Here is a 17,692-nt window from a genome sequence, read left to right as displayed (position 1 = left end):
TCACAGTATCTATAGAGTGCGAACAACCAAGTGGGAACAGTAGGCACAGGTGGGAACAACACGACGTTCCCGCCGCGCGCGCTCGTAGTCGTGGTTGAGACTTGAGTGCTGACGAAGTGCGTTGCTCTGGATTTTTATTCATATCTAGGAATAAACATGGTGAAATGTGCAATTCTATCTTGCAAAAACGATACTAGAAAATACACAAATTTGAAATCCCGTATCACATTTCATCAGTAAGTCGAATGTTACTTATACTTATTTTTATGAAAATAAATCTAGCATCGCGGGGGTGAGGGGGAGGTGGGAGGCGGACACGCGCAGGCTTGCTCGCGCGCCTCACTGCCGCCATTTTATTGTAGTGATGTGACCTGATCAACGCTGTACTCGATATAAAGTTTACTAGAAGAACTATATTTTTACAAATTATTTATTTAACTTTAAAATTAAAACTCTTTTAAAAATGTAAATAAATTTTTAAATAAATTTGTAGTGTGTTTTGTATGATACATTACTTACTAATACTTTCTAATATTATGAATGCGAATGTATTATAGTGTAAATGTAAAGTATGTAATTTTACGATATATTTTTTGAACCGCTAAATTGATTTTGAAGATTTTGATAGTAGAATGAAATAAAAAAAATATTAATATTATCTATTATATTATCATTTTAAATTATTAATTATTTCTTATTTTTATTTAACATTTTTAAAACATTATTATTATTGTTTGATTTATTATTAAAGAAATAGCACTAAACCCGACCTTTTATTTTATTAACTTTATTATTTAAAAAGTACTCACGTTTTTCTGATAATATTCCAATTAAACATATTTTTTTAAAGTACATATAATTAATAGAAGAAATATTCAAATGGAATAAACAAACTTAATTCAGTTGGTAAACAAATTTAAAATTAAATATTTATACTTTATTCGTATATTTTTCCTTTAATAACTTATTTACTATTGTATTAATATAATATACTCTAAGCTTTTGACTGTGGTCTGCTCGGAGCAATTGCTCCGAGGTGGTCTGTGACGCGAATGGTGACACATAACCTCTCAGGTGCATAAATGTCAAAAATCGTAAACAACATATAACATAGATTGAGGTTATGAATTTAAAAAAATGGATTTTCTATAAAAAGGAATAAAATACTTCATGTTTTTTCTTTTCCATTGAATTAAGTTATATATTTAATATTTTTATTCCGTAAGAGAAACTTATTTGTAGCGAATTATTCTAATTATTTACAATCTGCCGAATATAACCAAAAACATTTCATATAAATTAAATAAAAATAGGTATATTCACAATATGTTGCTGACTCGACGATTATTAGCATTTAATAAGTGTAAGTTAATAATAAATTTCTTTATTTTGAATATATTGAAAGGAAATCTAAAATATTGAATATCCCTTTCAGGTCTCACAAAATGTTTTATTCGATTAAATTCTTCGGAGCAAATAGACTATCTGAAATCGATACTTGCTAATGGTGTTAGGGATTGGCCTTTAGTGCAAGAAAACGTTTTGAAAAAGTATGGAAATTATAATAATAAGAATATAGATTCAATGATGCTAAAATTAATGGTAAGAAATAAAGAATTTGATGCTGCCATGGAGTTTGCTGATTTTTTAAAAACGAATAATAGAGATAATTCTCTGGGTGCTACCAATGGCTTGCTCAATCTTTATTTTCATTATGGAATGGAGCATGAACTATCAAATGTGCAGAAGCAGTTTATTTTAGATTCCTATGTTAATTTATATGAAAAGTACAAAATATTAGATTATTCAACTGCAGAGAACCTGCTACATGCTCTGTGCGTCATCAATGAGTGGAAGAAATGTATAAAAGTTTTAGAAGACATAAAAGTAAGTGGAACTCCATCTCATTCAGCATATAGTACTCTAATAGGTACATTATTTAAAATAAATAAAAAATCAGAAGCCATGAAAATGATAACAAAAAGTATGAATGATAGAAGGCCTCTCCTTGACTATGCATATGAAGAATGGATGAAATATATAAACAGAAAATATAAGGACAAGAAAACAATAATAAAATATTTAAATGAATTATCCACTCATATATCAAATAGTTGTATTCCAATAACAAAGGTAACAGCGAATAGAATTAAAGAAGCCTATTCACAAGTAGAATGGGATGCAAATTTAACTTCAATGCACAGAAAAACGTAAGTTTAATCTTCAGGTTACTTGAATACTATATTATAACACTGTATGGTGATATTAATAAATAAATTATGTTTTAATTTTTTAATTAAGTAACAAGATAAATTTAAATATTTAATATAAAAAAATAATCAAACTGAATTAATAAACTAAACTGAAAAAATATTGTTATTTTTTGTTACAGTGGTGAATGCACAACATGTCATCAAACATTGGGTTGTTTGAAACTGACTGAAGAGGAATTTTTACAACTACAAAATAATGTGAAAGACAAGCTAATTGTTGGCTCTGATTTATTTTTAAAATCGTCTCCAGATGAACTGCAAAGATTTTCAAAGTTTGTTGAAAAGACAGCACCATATGATATTGTGTTGGACGCATTGAATATTTCGTTTTTGGCAAATAAAAATATGAAGGATAGACTGTATGTGTTGGGTCATGTTGTTCACTATTTTGCTAAACAGGATATGAAAGTATTGCTTCTTGGAAGAAAACACATGTTGAAGTGGAATAGATCTGGCTTGGAGTATCTAATGGCAAAATCTTTAACATTCTTCACTGATGATATGTAAGTATGCATTTAATTTTTAGTTAAGTAGCAGCTTTATAAATGAGAATTTTTTTCTAAGGCGGTATTCAATCTGGCCCTCACACTCCATATCTACACTCTCGGCCACACATGATCTCAGCAATAGTGTGTAAACCTGCAGGAAATCATATAGCTCACATGTGATTTTGGCTCATGGGCTTTATCCCTGCCAAGTATCATTGAAATCTGTTCAGTGGTTTTCATGTGAAAGAGTAACAAACATTATATATCCATCAAACACTTTCACGTTTATAATATTAGTAGCTCCTTCTGATTTTGTCCGAAAAACCGATCACGAATATGCTTATCTGAAGACGAATTGCGAGTGCACTGTTTACACATGCGTGTTCGTTATTCGCATCGCCACGCTATTCCCACGAATGTGTAAATGCACCATAAAACAACATTTTGTTATGGTGTTTTGATTGTGGTGGTGGTACCAATTCGCCTGACTTATTTATATCTCCAGCTAAATATAGTATACCTAGAGAATTATTTGTCTTATGCATGTATGCAGAAATTAATGAAATAATAACATGCAGATAGGAAATAGAATTTATATTATGATATAAATAACTACATAAGAAAATACTAGTTGTTATGGTAATGTTTGTTATTGGCAGTGGCAACAACTGCACTATTTAAATAAAACAGCAATTATGCAAGCATTATTAAAGTAATTATTGACTTATGATACCATTTTTAACGAGAGTTAGATCTAACTTTGTTTTGCATTTTAGTACCTAGCTATGGCGTTTTTATTCTTAAGGAATGTGATAAAATTAATAGTTATATAAGAGAATAGTTTTATTATGCAACTTTTTGTCAAATCCATTATTAATAAATTAAACGAGATAGTGACTCATACTTTTGTTCTGCTTTCTTTGCTTTTAACTGTCGCATGGGTTAGATATTATACAGAAAATAAACGAGTTCGTTAAAGGATATTTCATTTTATTTGTTATGTATGCTAGGTTAGGAATGCGGCTACGTTCGGATGCTAATAGTTTGGAGGTGGGGTTCTGTTAAATCTTACTTAAATTAGTTTGTAGAAGAAATTGCAACAGATATTTTTGTCTTGTAATATTCAAACAAATGTTATAATATGTTCGCTTGAATTTGATATTTTTGGTTTTATGGCATTCAAATGCTTTATAAATATAAATTTTTAAAGAATAGAAAAAATTCGATCTCGAGGCGGGACTCGAACCCGCATCCTTTCACTACAATGTTCGCTTGATTTAATTAATTGTAAATTAATCAACGTCTTGAGCTAATTCTGGTTTTTATTTTCGGAATGTGAATATATCGTATGTAGAACACACCATCGTTGCTCAAAATATATGTAACAATACTTTCAATATTGAATCTTAAATAATTGGTACACATTTATTGTGAAATGGTCATATAGGTAGATAATATGTATACCAACTAACTAATCGACTTAAAAAAAATATATAACTTTATTTTTTTTAACCATATCTTAGATCGCAAGACGATCCATATTTCATAACTGCGGCCATACTCAGCGGCTCTCACACGGATATTGTATCCCGCGATTTGCTAAGAGGTCACCGTTTTGTGCTGCAAGACGAGAATTTAAGAAGGATCTTCCAAAGATGGCAGTGGCAGCATCAATGGAAAGTTTTCATGGGCAGAAAAGGCCCTAATATACAGGTTAGTAGCTAATGTGTAGATCTAATTAAATCTATATGTACCTATGGCTATATGTTATGCTCAAAGACCGATAACGCTCATTGTACAAAAATAGAAAAAAAAAAACATACGTTACAGTCTTGCAAAATCTTACACATACTTAAAAGTTATTATATTTTAGCAGAATTTATATGATATTACTTGAAGCTACAAAAAAATGTTGTCCTTAACATTTAATTATGGTGTTGAATAGATATAATTGCTTCGTTTGAAAGTAACTTATTTTAATTAAATTAATCGTCAATTAGTTTTCTAGCAAAACCAGAGAATAATTAACTTTCTTTTACACTAATAAAGTTTATTAAACACATTTCTATAGAAATACCATGCTCTAAGGAAATACCTATAGGTACCATCAACAAGACGTGAGGCCATTAATTTATAAATTAATGTCTATGACTCTGGAATAATTCGTCTGTCCTATTGCTACTTTTTTTCTTTTTTTCCATTAAATCGTAGGTACTGAAAAATCAAAGAATTACTATTAATTATAATAACTGTATATTCAACCAATTTTTTTTGAGATTTCTAAATATCCCGCTCAAAAATAATAATTTACTAATTTTTTCAGACTCCCCTACCGTTCACACCGTGTGCCCAATACAATAACGGGGTGTGGCACATACCGTACGAGTCTGAAAACGCATCCAATGACGGCAGAATTAACGACGGTGTTCCCGATTGTTCTACGTGGTTGTGTTTGCGACAGAAAAGTAGTCAATAGTAAATTTATATAAAACAATTGTGTTATTTTTTATACCCTTATAGAGCAGGCTCCAAGGAGATGTTCGTTTGCAAAAATAGCGGACCTAAATCTGACTTCTGATATATATTGTATAGATCCCAGACATCCTATAGACAGATGTTGCCAACCAGTTTTGTGGTCCCCCTCCCCCCACCCCGGCATACAAATAAAAAATAAAAATTTCCAAAACATGCCGTGTGAGGTATCAAATGAAAGAGCTTATTGAGTAGATCACGAATATATAGCATACTATAACATTTCTTACACTTTCTCTAAGATTTTTTAGAAAATTTACGAAAATGCTCCATTTTTGAGTTAACTTTAAACCACTATAGATTGAAAACTCATGAATATATTTTTTAAATTATTATTTTAAATAATTAACAATAGTCCATTGTTTACGATTCAATAGTTCGTACAGTGAAATAGTTGCATGGGGGAGTGGGGGGAGCATTCAAAGATGGCGAGTATATTTTCAAGTTTGTGCCAGAAATAAAGGCCTAATACAAAAATATCGGTGTCAGGGCTTAGAATAATTATCTCTGCTCTGTCGTTGTGTTTGACAGAATGAATGAAGGCAGAAAATTCTTGAATCAGCCTCTGTGTGATTAGATTTGGCATTAACTTGATACCCCACACGGCATGTTTTAGAAATTTTTATTTTTTTCTTTGTATGCCATATTTATTACCGGGGTGGGGGAAGGGGGACCAAAAAACTGGTTGGCAACATCTGTCTATAGGTGTCTGGGATCTATACAATATATATCAGAAGTCAGATTTAGGTCCGCTATTTTTGCAAACGAACATCTCCTTGGAGCCTGCTCTATTAATTTCCTTTTGATAGATGGGATAGTTAACCTCTTTTGAATTGAACGTAGCCAACCTCCTTCATGGCTCAAAAAAAAAACTAAAAAAAAATTGATTGATTTACTAATTGTCATTTTTTATCCCCCTCAGGGCAATTACAGTCAAATTAACAGTGTAATATTCGCAAATTTATTAATTAATTCAAAATGCCGAAAGGAAGGAGGTCAGTGGATGATGCGTCCAGGAAATCATCGAAATCAAACCTTTCTACTGCTTCTGAACAGAATGTTAAGGTTATGCAAAATGTACAAGACCCGGCTGCGAGTGAGTCATTTGATGAATCTGAAGCTTATTCAAAATAAATATAATTAAAATTAGTATCTTATACCAGTAAAAGCTCGTTATCGAGTTTAGATGGAAAATTTGGAATTGTCATAAGTATGTTGCTCTATGATGATATGATAATCATTGTGATTTGTAGAGCATAAAATATTAACATTTTTCCGTTAAATTATTTTCCGTAGCAGAATTTCGCTTCTTTAAACTGTTTGCGCAGCTAAGCTCGGCTGCACATATAAGGTATTTTCCGTTGGGGAAAATTATGTGCGCTTTGTGAAATATTTTGTATATTAGCAGAGCAATCAGGTTTTCTGACTATGAAGCCGTATGTGTGTAGCCGGGCCAAATCGGTTTGTAAGGTACCCTTGCTTTAAAAAACAATAAATAATCCATTTGTCCCTTAAATTTGTCCATATTTTTATAAATTAAAGTTTAATGGGTTTTATAATAATTTCCCATTAAATTACAAACTGTATAATTTTATATAATAAAATATAATCAAGCTATCTTTTCAAAGTGGCCAAACAAAAGAAACAGCGTCGTCGCGTAATGGAACGTGTAGAAATGTTATCTCGACCAACGGCGCGGCGCTTGCGATGTCTATGGGACGAAAAGTGCGACATATTGCCACCAGACCGCAGAGATAAGATCAAAAGTGCACTGGAAGAGGATTATTTCCTTAGCCCTGAGTGAGATTTGTTTGTTTTTGGATTTTTATTGATAAATGAGGGACATGTATATGTTGCAGCGAACTGGTTATGGTTATCAACCGCTTCATTTATAGGCTTAGCTTTTGATTAAACACGGCTGTAAAATTTACCTATTATTTTTTAAACGATACGCCGTTTTTTTATGACGATGCGGCTGGGCATCGATAATTTAATTAAGATCCTAGGCTGTTAACGGCTTACCTATTTAACCAATTGGCTGCGATATCTACATCCTCACTCTTAGTGTTCATGGTCGTTATAATTTTATTTAAATTGAGGCAAACCTCTATAGACACTAGACAGCTTTAAGCATACATTAGATAACACCAATCGAAGTACAAAAGTACTTTTCGCGCGATTTGTAACACAGAGGCTAATATCCCTTTCTCTTCCTCATATCCTATAGATAATCTCACCCGGATTCTATTTCAGATTAGAAGTACATTAGTGGCTTTATGTAAGCTTGATCGACACAATATTTACAGTACATTTGTATTATTATTGACATCAGTGATTTATGACAATAGAGAATTTGTAAGAATTATTGAATTAGAACAGTCTTCGTCTGGGGTGGGATTCGGATAGTTACCGGGTACCTTATATGTTATCCAGGCTATAAAGAATGTGTCCCAAATTTCATTCTCATCCTTCTGTCTACCCTCTTGAATGGAAATTTTTTCGAACATGTCTAATAAAGCAGTTCCTTGCTTATTATTACAAAAATAAATTTATATCCAGACAAACAGAACAATACTTTCAAGCCGTGAGCGCATCATCGAAACACTGGTCGGGCCCGGGCGGAATGGTGAGTCGCAAGGAGCAAGCGGAAAAAGCGCGCGAATTGCGTCAGCGGCAGAAGTGGCTCATTAACTTTAGCGCACAGGTTATTTATTTCATAACGCACTCGGTAATATTCAGGTAAGACTCGTACAAACTGTCTCACAAATTGTGAGCTGTGAGGATGTGCGTTCGTAAGACCGCGGAAAGTGTTACGTTGTTATTATGGCCGATAGCGTAATGTTTTTACTACTTAATTACTAGAACGACTTGTTCTGGCTGATCTGTATGATTAATGATTATGTATACGTGATGTGTTTATTGCTGGAAATGATGTATCTACCTGTTAAAATGATAGTTGTTTTATTGCACGCCTCATAAGCGAAGCGTTGAGGTGGGTACTACTGTCACTTCGCGCAAAACATCTGATTTTTCAAACTTAAAATGTCTTTATGTATCATACATTGCACTTGTAAGATAATACATACACACACATATTAAGAAAAAACACTATTTTTAACGTTCATGATATTTTTGATGTCATTTTTGTTATTTAAACTAGTTAAAAAACAGTTTAAAAAAGTTCTGTCTTGGACGTCCGTGTGTCTGTATGTGCGGATCCTTTTTCTTGTTAACACGATAGCGACCGAAATACTTTACTAATCGAGTCTTTTTTTTTCTCTTACGCTTGAGTATGCTCAGGAATAGAACCCTTTCATTTTTCAGGGTCTGATTCGATGTGGTTTAATTGTTATTAAATAAACAAAAATAATAATTAATAAATATTTATTAAAAAAAAATTATGAGGCGTGCACTTTTGGATTTTCCAAATTTTTTATAAATAGACTTACATAATTTAATAAAGCAGCTATAATTTGACATTGGTACAATGGATTATTTTATTATATATTTTTTAATGTATATCATAATATGCGTAATTCAACAAAAGGGCGGTAATTTTCAAAGCTCAGAGCTTCTATTATAAACAATACCTACCCCACTATAATAATTGAATTTATTTCTTGTTGTCACGTGTCAGCCTACAAATTATTCGCATAGATTAACATTATTATCAACTTTATAGCCGTAATGATACTTTTTTAATGCGCGAGTGCATATTTATGTTAATGTTATCAGGTGGCCTACCGCCTTTGTGACTACATCGCGAAAGGGCAGAAGGAGATCTTGGTCTCCAACCGACTGAGGAGCATAGCTGATGTTGTGTTGGAGCGGGTTGCTGAAATACTTGGTTAGAGATAGATTTATGACTTCTTTAATGCTCCTAGATATAGTTTTAACGTATAAAATATAGTATATAAGTTGTGCATCAATACTGCGTGCAAAATTTTCATCCCCACCAACTGTTTTGGTTTTATGTTTTGGAATTTCTGAAACTAACCGAACTTAATATTACAATTTGTAGTATCAAATACAACATCAGTCTGAGCGAAAAGAGCAGCCTATCTTATTTATAAATAAAAGATGATCAGAAATATTTTGACCTCTTTGGCCAAAAAGGTGCATTTAAAAATCTGACGCCGTGTGGATGATGTAATAGTCTAAGATCCCATCCTGCATCAGTGCGTTCATCGGTTTTTTGCTGAAAACCGAATTTTTATGTATATTTATAATTAGGAGAATATATATCGACTAGGTTGCCAGTCAAAATTTGGCCGCAAGCATGTTTAATTAAAATTTTTCTAATCGATTTGTGGGAAAAAAATTCGTTCACTTGTTTTTTGAATAAAATGTAGTCTACATCACGTCAAATGATATAAAAATTCTAAAAAATCACGGTTGCCGCTTTTCACCTGGCCGCAACATCTTGGCAACCTGGTGCAAACAGGTATGATTTCGATTCATTTTTACGTTCATGACGCACATTTATGAATCATATATCAAATTAAAGCTAATTTTTTTCTATTTATTATCATATATGGTTGCCTAATTAAATCCCGCCGCAAATAAGGGTTGCTGGCTTTTAAAAATTATAAATATAGGATTAGTGCGTTCATCGTTTTTTGCTGAAAACTGAATTTTTATGTATATTTATAATTAGGAGAATATATATCGACTAGATTGCCAGTCAAAATTTGGCCGCAAGCATGTTTAATTAAAATTTTTCTAATCGGTTTTTGGTAAAAAAATTTGTTCACTTGTTTTTTGAATAAAATGTAGTCTACATCACGTCAAATGATATAAAAATTCTAAAAAATCACGGTTGCCGCTTTTCACCTGGCCGCAACATCTTGGCAGCCTGGTGCAAACAGGTATGATTTCGATTCATTTTTACGTTCATAACGCACATTTATGAATCATATATCAAATTAAAGCTAATTGTTTTCTATTTATTATCATATATGGTTGCCTAATTAAATCCGGCCGCAAATAAGGGTTGCCGGCTGTTAAAGATGTTGAATATTTAAGGTTGAGTGTAAACATGCTTGCGGCCAAATTTTGACTGGCAACCTAGTCGATATATATTCTCCTAATTATAAATACATATAGTTACATAAAAATTCGGTTTTCAGCAAAAAACCGATGAACGCACTAATCCTATATTTATAATTTTTATAAGCCAGCAACCCTTATTTGCGGTCGGATTTAATTAGGCAACCATATATGATAATAAATAGAAAAAAATTAGCTTTAATTTGATATATGATTCATAAATGTGCGTTATGAACGTAAAAATAAATCGAAATCATACCTGTTTGCACCAGGCTGCCAAGATGTTGCGGCCAGGTGAAAAGCGGCAACCGTGATTTTTTAGAATTTTTATATCATTTGACGTGATGTAGACTACATTTTATTCAAAAAACAAGTGAACGAATTTTTTTCCCAAAAATCGATTAGAAAATTTTTAATTAAACATGCTTGCGGCCAAATTTTGACTGGCAACCTAGTCGATATATATTCTCCTAATTATAAATATACATAAAAATTCGGCTTTCAGCAAAACAGCGATGAACGCACTGATCCTGCAGCCGGATCTCGTACTATAAGAACTTCGTAAAACTCTAAATTGTAATAAAAGGACTACATAAGTTCCAAAATAATTTAATCCGGTGATTTACACAAGCTAAAGTGTTTAAAATCTGACACGCTTGGGTAAGTATTTCAAATTGCCAATTTTCAAAAATTCGATACGGGCTTGCATCATTTCTTGAATATTTTTTTCTTTCATATTTTGGCTTCATTTATTAGAAAATATATCGCACTTTACCTTCCGATTACCAAATCAACAAAATCCAATATGATTATTGCAGACTGCCCTGCTATTTAATATCGTAAAATTAATATAAAGATTTTCTATGCCATAGAAATAAATCAATTATATAGCCATTTAATTTATAGGTAGGCTTAAAATCATAGAAATCTAAATAACAAGACACTAGAAGTCGTAAGCGTGCGTGACCTTGTCGCCACTCAGGTGATTTTCACATCACCAGTTGCATTCGTCACTGTTCAGTTGCTCTGGAGACGTATGAGTGTATACATGGTGTGTTTCAGCAATTCCCATTGCGGAAATTCTTCCACAAGTTGTAATTATACTTATAAAGGAATAATATTTCATCGGAAAATATTTTTTTTTAGAAATAATGCCGTTTTTCTTTTTCCTTAAAATTATAGAATATTTACAAGTATTACGAGTGTCACCATAGTAATCGAAATAACAATGAATGACACAGTCGACCATTCTTATTATCACGTTTGTTCGTATTGGAGCAAAAAGTCTCATATACTTAGGGATGTTATTCTAAAATAAACCGTAAATTCGTGCGTTAGGATACATATTCAAAAGCTTAATTTAATAGTTAAGTTAGTTTTCACTAAAATCAAGCTGTCCAATAAAAGGCATAGTTTACTTGTGTGTACTGTTTAGCTTTCGGTTTGAATGTGTTGATTTTGGCGACAGCGGTTTTCATACGAATTATGACATTATAGCACTTCTATGTGTCTTGTTATTTAGATTTCTATGCTTAAAATGCACCAATATTTCATACTTATAACTTGGTTTTTAAACAGGCGAACCAAAACCCACTCGAACTGATCCCGGGCGTTTAGCACGTTTCATGGTGGCGATATCGGATCGTATAGCAGTATGGATTGAAAATGCCGTGTATCGAGCTGATGCTATTGAGCCGAAAGAGTCCAGTATTGATGAGCATATGCGGCTTGATACAGAGAAACCGTTGATATGCTAAGGTTTGTTAAAGGTAATGTAATTTTTACAAGAATATTTTAATCAAATTGATGATACATTCGCACTAAAGTTCATACGAACGGATCCCCTGTCCCTGGCCATCTAGCGCGGATCATTGTGGCAATATCTAATCGTATAGCACTATGGATGGAGTTGAAATGCTAGGGTTTGTTGGTTATGGGTGATATGATAATAAACTTCCAATGGGCTTTCCTGTTAATTTTCTTATAGGATTGGGACAAATAGGTGTTTAGTCTTACGATATTTACGTTACAAGGGGGTAAGACAGAACACATTGAATTTTAGACGGTAGAAAGGTTTTGTTATAAAAACGTAGACAACTACTACTTACATATTTAAAAATCATTCTTTGTGTCAGGTTTTTGCAGGACTAATAATATTACTTAAATATTTAGATATTGTTTAACCACACCTATCAGTATCTCCATGGCTATATATCATAAAATACAATGAAAATCTAGAAATAACTTATTCATGCAGGGAAATAATGAATAACAAATTATGAATTGTATCGTCAACAAAGACAAGGCAGCTATGTTAATAAGTTATGAGGAACGCCCACATTTCAATCTAGTTCTACATGGACATATCATTCTAGGGCTGTCTACAAAGAAATGTACCTATTATTTATGAACCTGTCGATATTTTTCTTATGATTTCCTAGGCAAATTGCTTAGTAAAAGGAGACAAACGAAAGGTTTTTTTAAAGTGAAACTTTTATTACATCGTCTCAGACTTTTTGGTCTGTGTAGCGCATGTCGCGTGACGGTCGGCTGCCGAGTAACTAGGTATAAAGCAGTGTTCGAAGTCATTATCGTATAAATGTATAAATACGATAATTTTGTGCCTAAGTTTCACTTTTACCGTGGTTTCATAAAATCACACAACATTTTTTTTCGTAGAAGGATCTCTATGAAATGATTAGAACTAACATTTTCAGTTTTCATTTTAAAACATATTTCATGATAAGAAAATCATGCCTTTATTACTGACAAAATAATAAAAGTTTCCGAAAAGAGAGACGACTTTTTATTCGATAAAAATGTGTGTTGACCACCTTATTATCCCGCTCATTGCATAGATTACAAAGAAAATAATGTCAATGTGAACACTAGTTTAATTAAACGCTTTTACTATGAATTTATTAATAAGAATATGCATAATTATGACCTCGCGCTTATCAGAGCTTTATTGAACTAGAGTTTCTGTTACATTGTAGTTCTAATAGAACCTACAATATGACAGGAAACTGATGTGTGATAAAATTATTATTATATATAGGTAAAGAAAAATTTCTGACTGGTGAGATAGGTACCTACGTCTTGTTTCGACGGACAGGCAAAACTAAATAGGTACACAGTGAGATTACATTTGTAAATAAAAAATTGTGTTTAATTTAAGTACCTATAAACATATTCTGTACCAAAATTCAAGATTTTTATCAATCAATAGCTTATAGATTCAATTTATTTAATCAGTTTAGTAAATTACTGCCAAGTAGGTATCATCTTATATTTTCGCGTGAAAGAGTAGGCTGTAACAAACATAGATTCATACATTCTTACAAACATTGCTTTTACAATATTATAAGAACCCTGTACAGATATTATGTAAGTAAATAAGAAATAAAAATAATATGGGATACCTTTATATTAATGACCATTAGAATTTTCGTTTGCTTTCCTTTCTATTAAAAAAAGAAAAACAGGCTAACTTAGAGCATTAGGTAAGTTGGTTTAATATTATAAGCAGGCTAATGATTATATATCTGAAACAATTTACTAATTAGGTATAGATTTTATAATTTAAAGAACTTTTAAGTTATCATATGAAATTCGATTATAATGGCCCCGTGCGATTGTCTGCATGCTGACCAGGAAAAACTGTAAACAACGCGCTACACACAAAAAATTCAGTAGGTACTTACTTATGCTTATTTGTCATCTTTGAATTATTTACTTTATTATTTCGTATAGTATTCTTTATTATTAAGATAAGGAATATTTTTGGTTTTAATGTTGAAATATGTAATTTAGAGATTGAACAAAAAAAAGTATTAAAAAACATTGACATTATTGATACAAATAGCCATGGGCCGAGATATATAGCCCGTATTAGCCACAAACATTACAATTTATGGTAACAAATATGACTAATATGCAACGAATATGTCTCTATGTATCTCTGGCCGTAATTAGACTACCGACCAACGAGAGCCACACCTGGCATCTGTGTTAGCTAATAATTTATTATTGTTTTTACCATATTTGTAAGAAATCGAGCCATTTTTTTCAAAGACAAGTTTTCATTTAATATTCAGACAAGTTGTTGTCTATGAGGTGCATAGGGTATCGTAGGACCTGGTGACCTTCTAGGGCTGTATATAATGCGTCTGTCTTCCGTGGATCAGTATAGTTTGCACTAAGAAGGCTTACAAGCAGTTCTAGTGAGATCTACCCAAACCCTACAACCAGCAAAATGATGAAATTCCTAGTACGTATTGCTTTATTTATATCAATAGTGCGAAGTTCATTGTTACATATTGTTCTAGATTTTTTAGTTCTTAATCTTTTCATAATTATATCTAAGTAGGTATTTCTTGATTTGATAACATTACCTTTTTATTTATTTATTGTAACATTTTTGTAAGCAATACTAAAAAGTAAAGAGTATCAATCAATTAGACTAATTTACTATAAAACTAATCAGACCTAAAAATAACTTCCGGTTTGACAACAATAAGTAAATCATGATCATAATATAAAAGCGATAAATTATTATTTTTTTTAACTTTTTTCTATAACGCATTTACCTACTTATGAACTACAAATAGCTTTTCTTCGAAGTTCTAACACGATTTGTGAATCTAGCACCATTTATAATACTATAATAAAGCTATATTATTCTTATTGTTATTGTTTATTTCGAATTACAGGTGATCTTTGCCCTCTGCTGCCTGGCTCTCGCCTCAGCCGCTCCTCAATTCATCTGGCCCGGTTTTGCCGCCGCTGGACCCAGGGTAAGATATACTCCGTTTACTCTTATTATCCTTAATAATATTATATGTACATGCGAAAGTATGTTTGTCTTTCTGATGCGATTTTATGATATGATTTTTTTTCTGGAAATCTAGCATACTTTTTACGGCAGTGAATACATGTCTTACCCATAGCAATTTCCTTTGGCGAAAAGCTTGTGCTCATGTATTTTCTAACGATTTAGTTAAAAATATAGGCCCATAATCTAATTAATATGTTGAATACGTAACTATGAAGATATTTTAAAGTATAAACGTTACATTAACATTAAATATATTGACCTCAGTGCTCAGACTACTTTTGCTAGATATAAATCAATCTTCTTATGCATTCATGCATGCATGCATTCTAAAATTGTAGTCAACACTCATATTTTTTTCATTGTCTATGAATGAAATTTTTGAAATTTTTGAATCCCGCCTAATGATCGAATATTTTCCTCTCCTTCCTCTATTATCCTTAAAATTTTTACAACAATCATAAGTATTTTAATGCCCTACAACAAAAAATTATAACGGAAAATATGAATTCTGTTAAACAGGACATAGAGTTTTGCAAAAGGAATGGTTATCGGAAATGTAAAAAGAAAAATCTACTTGTAGACAGAACACACAGTAGACAGACACTTTTCATAATTTTCTAATTGTTTTATAATATTTTCAGACCGTAGTCGCTGGTCCAACAGTGGTAAACGACGCTTACGGAGGCCGCTTCATTGCCCCCGGCTATGTCGGCCCATACTTTTGAAGCTAACACGATCCCATAACGAAGTACCCCCTTGGTTATCTCCAAAACATGCCGTCTTAATTGAATAAAGTGCTCAATCATTTGTTGTTGTTTTATTTTCTGATATTATAAAAAAGCTTTTTCTAAAAAAGATGGTGAAATTCGCAAAATCCAAATAGATTATACATAGAGATAAAGTTTTGTGCGACGCGAGCGAACTTTTTAATATTTATATCGTCCCAATTTCCATATTATACAGATCTTAGATTATACAGATTATTATTTTTTTGATTAGCACTCAAAATTTTTCTTCTAAATAGTTACATATACGAATATTAATTTTTTACATCAGTACATATAAATAATATTTAATCGATAAAGACTTCGCAATAACAAAACAAACTACTGTATAAAATACTAAAAATATAATTTTAATTAAATAATAATTACTCTGATAAGTGGATAATTAAAATTAATATTTATGTGCCTTATAAAAAAGTGGAATCTTATTAAAATATTGCTGTACACAGCAATCAACAAGACATTCGCATAAATAATGAGCAGTGACATAACGTTACATTTCTTATATAACGAAGGAATTTTTGTGTTCCCAATGTCCATATACGTTAGAAATTTATTATGAGAGTTTTTTTTTATTTCTGCTAGTGAAATTACCTTGTGTTCTCAAACCGGATGTGTTTTAATTTGCTCTAGAAATGTAAGATTTAATATTGTCTACTTGAGTAAAAAAATTTTGCCTTCTGACACGGAAACAAATAATTTAATAGCTTTTTAATAATGATTACAATCTTATTACAATACACTTTACTTACAATTCTTAATTTTATGTAATATAAATACAAAGTGAGTACTTAACTATGTATTTCAAATATATCAATCACGCTCAATCGTGTTACGAAAATATTCCATCTATTCGTGCTCGCACTTATTAATTCTATCGTTAAAAGTTAATACATCAACATGCGCTATATAATAGTATAATTAAATCATATATTCGAAAACTCATTTTATATTACTTAACTGGGTACTATGTACTTAAATATTGACAAAATGATGAAATTGTAAACATACATGAAACATACAAACATTTAGCAGTTTCTATACGTGCCAATCGTCACACACTGAGCGCTAAAGAAAAGTTTCCGCTCACGTGGTCGGATTATAAAGATAAATTAAATAGTAAGAAAACAATAGTAAAATAAAACCACGTGCGCGCCACAACGGCGCGGCGCGGCGCTTGAGAGTAAAAGTGGTCAGAGTAGCTGCAAAACGAACAAGAGATGCGTATCAAAACTAGATTTCGTCGCTCGTGTATCTAGAACAAAGTTTTACCTCATTTACTGCCTGAGGGTTAATTTTTCGATATGCTATGTTTATGTTTTTAATAGATCATAAAATTATTTTTTGTTTTATCATATCTATAAGTATAAAAAATTAGATATATTTTACTAAGATATTTTAAGTTATACGCAAGTTATACGAGTTGCGTAAGGCAACATTTTTATGGATTTCAGAACAGATTATATTATCCGCTATTCCGCTCCGCTGGAGAGTTTTTTTTTTACTTTAAATTTTTCTGTTCCAGTAATAGTATTATATTATCTGTGGTTCCAGTTAAAAAAATAAATTTGGCGCGAAAAAAACGCGCGTCCATATAGGTGCGGTGATAAGTGGTGTGTGCTGATATTACAGATAATTAATATATAATCAACTCCAATATTTTTACTTCACTGCTCCGATCATTCCGTTTAAAATCTATTATTTAGTAGGTACGTACCTTAATTTATT

The 17,692-nt window shown here is 31.7% G+C and overlaps 2 protein-coding genes across 2 annotated transcripts; both read left to right on the top strand.

Annotated features, from left to right (window-relative positions):
- The first annotated feature begins 1,063 nt into the window (after positions 1-1,063).
- mldr (mitochondrial ribonuclease P catalytic subunit) lies at positions 1,064-5,255 on the top strand. The gene is made up of 5 exons (XM_089697458.1): positions 1,064-1,363; positions 1,436-2,210; positions 2,393-2,776; positions 4,285-4,474; positions 5,085-5,255. The coding sequence occupies exons 1-5, from the start codon at positions 1,327-1,329 to the stop codon at positions 5,235-5,237; spliced, it is 1,539 nt and encodes a 512-aa protein (XP_089553584.1). The 5' UTR covers positions 1,064-1,326; the 3' UTR covers positions 5,238-5,255.
- An 883-nt stretch (positions 5,256-6,138) lies between these two features.
- Positions 6,139-15,875, top strand: LOC149487181 (uncharacterized). The gene is made up of 7 exons (XM_089697457.1): positions 6,139-6,389; positions 6,922-7,093; positions 7,853-7,997; positions 9,029-9,140; positions 11,921-12,111; positions 15,055-15,138; positions 15,821-15,875. The coding sequence occupies exons 1-5, from the start codon at positions 6,272-6,274 to the stop codon at positions 12,097-12,099; spliced, it is 726 nt and encodes a 241-aa protein (XP_089553583.1). The 5' UTR covers positions 6,139-6,271; the 3' UTR covers positions 12,100-12,111; positions 15,055-15,138; positions 15,821-15,875.
- Positions 15,876-17,692: the final 1,817 nt, after the last annotated feature.

This window comes from Colias philodice, chromosome 7 (genome assembly GCF_061535455.1).
Source record: "Colias philodice isolate Cphi_HAF_F1 chromosome 7, ilColPhil1 Martin Lab GWU primary, whole genome shotgun sequence".
NCBI lineage: Eukaryota > Metazoa > Arthropoda > Insecta > Lepidoptera > Pieridae > Colias > Colias philodice.
The sequence above is the reverse complement of the archived record's forward strand: the minus strand, read 5'-3'. Positions and strand labels throughout refer to the sequence as shown.

Excerpts from the sequence above, each read along its gene's own strand:
- LOC149487181 (XM_089697457.1), top strand. The coding sequence starts at position 6,272 with ATGCCGAAAGGAAGGAGGTCAGTGGATGATGCGTCCAGGAAATCATCG. Across the intron at positions 6,390-6,921 it reads TGTACAAGACCCGGCTGCGA|TGGCCAAACAAAAGAAACAG; the intron begins GTGAGTCATTTG and ends ATCTTTTCAAAG. Across the intron at positions 9,141-11,920 it reads GCGGGTTGCTGAAATACTTG|GCGAACCAAAACCCACTCGA; the intron begins GTTAGAGATAGA and ends GTTTTTAAACAG.
- mldr (XM_089697458.1), top strand. The coding sequence starts at position 1,327 with ATGTTGCTGACTCGACGATTATTAGCATTTAATAAGT. Across the intron at positions 2,211-2,392 it reads ACTTCAATGCACAGAAAAAC|TGGTGAATGCACAACATGTC; the intron begins GTAAGTTTAATC and ends TTTTTGTTACAG. Across the intron at positions 4,475-5,084 it reads GAAAAGGCCCTAATATACAG|ACTCCCCTACCGTTCACACC; the intron begins GTTAGTAGCTAA and ends TAATTTTTTCAG.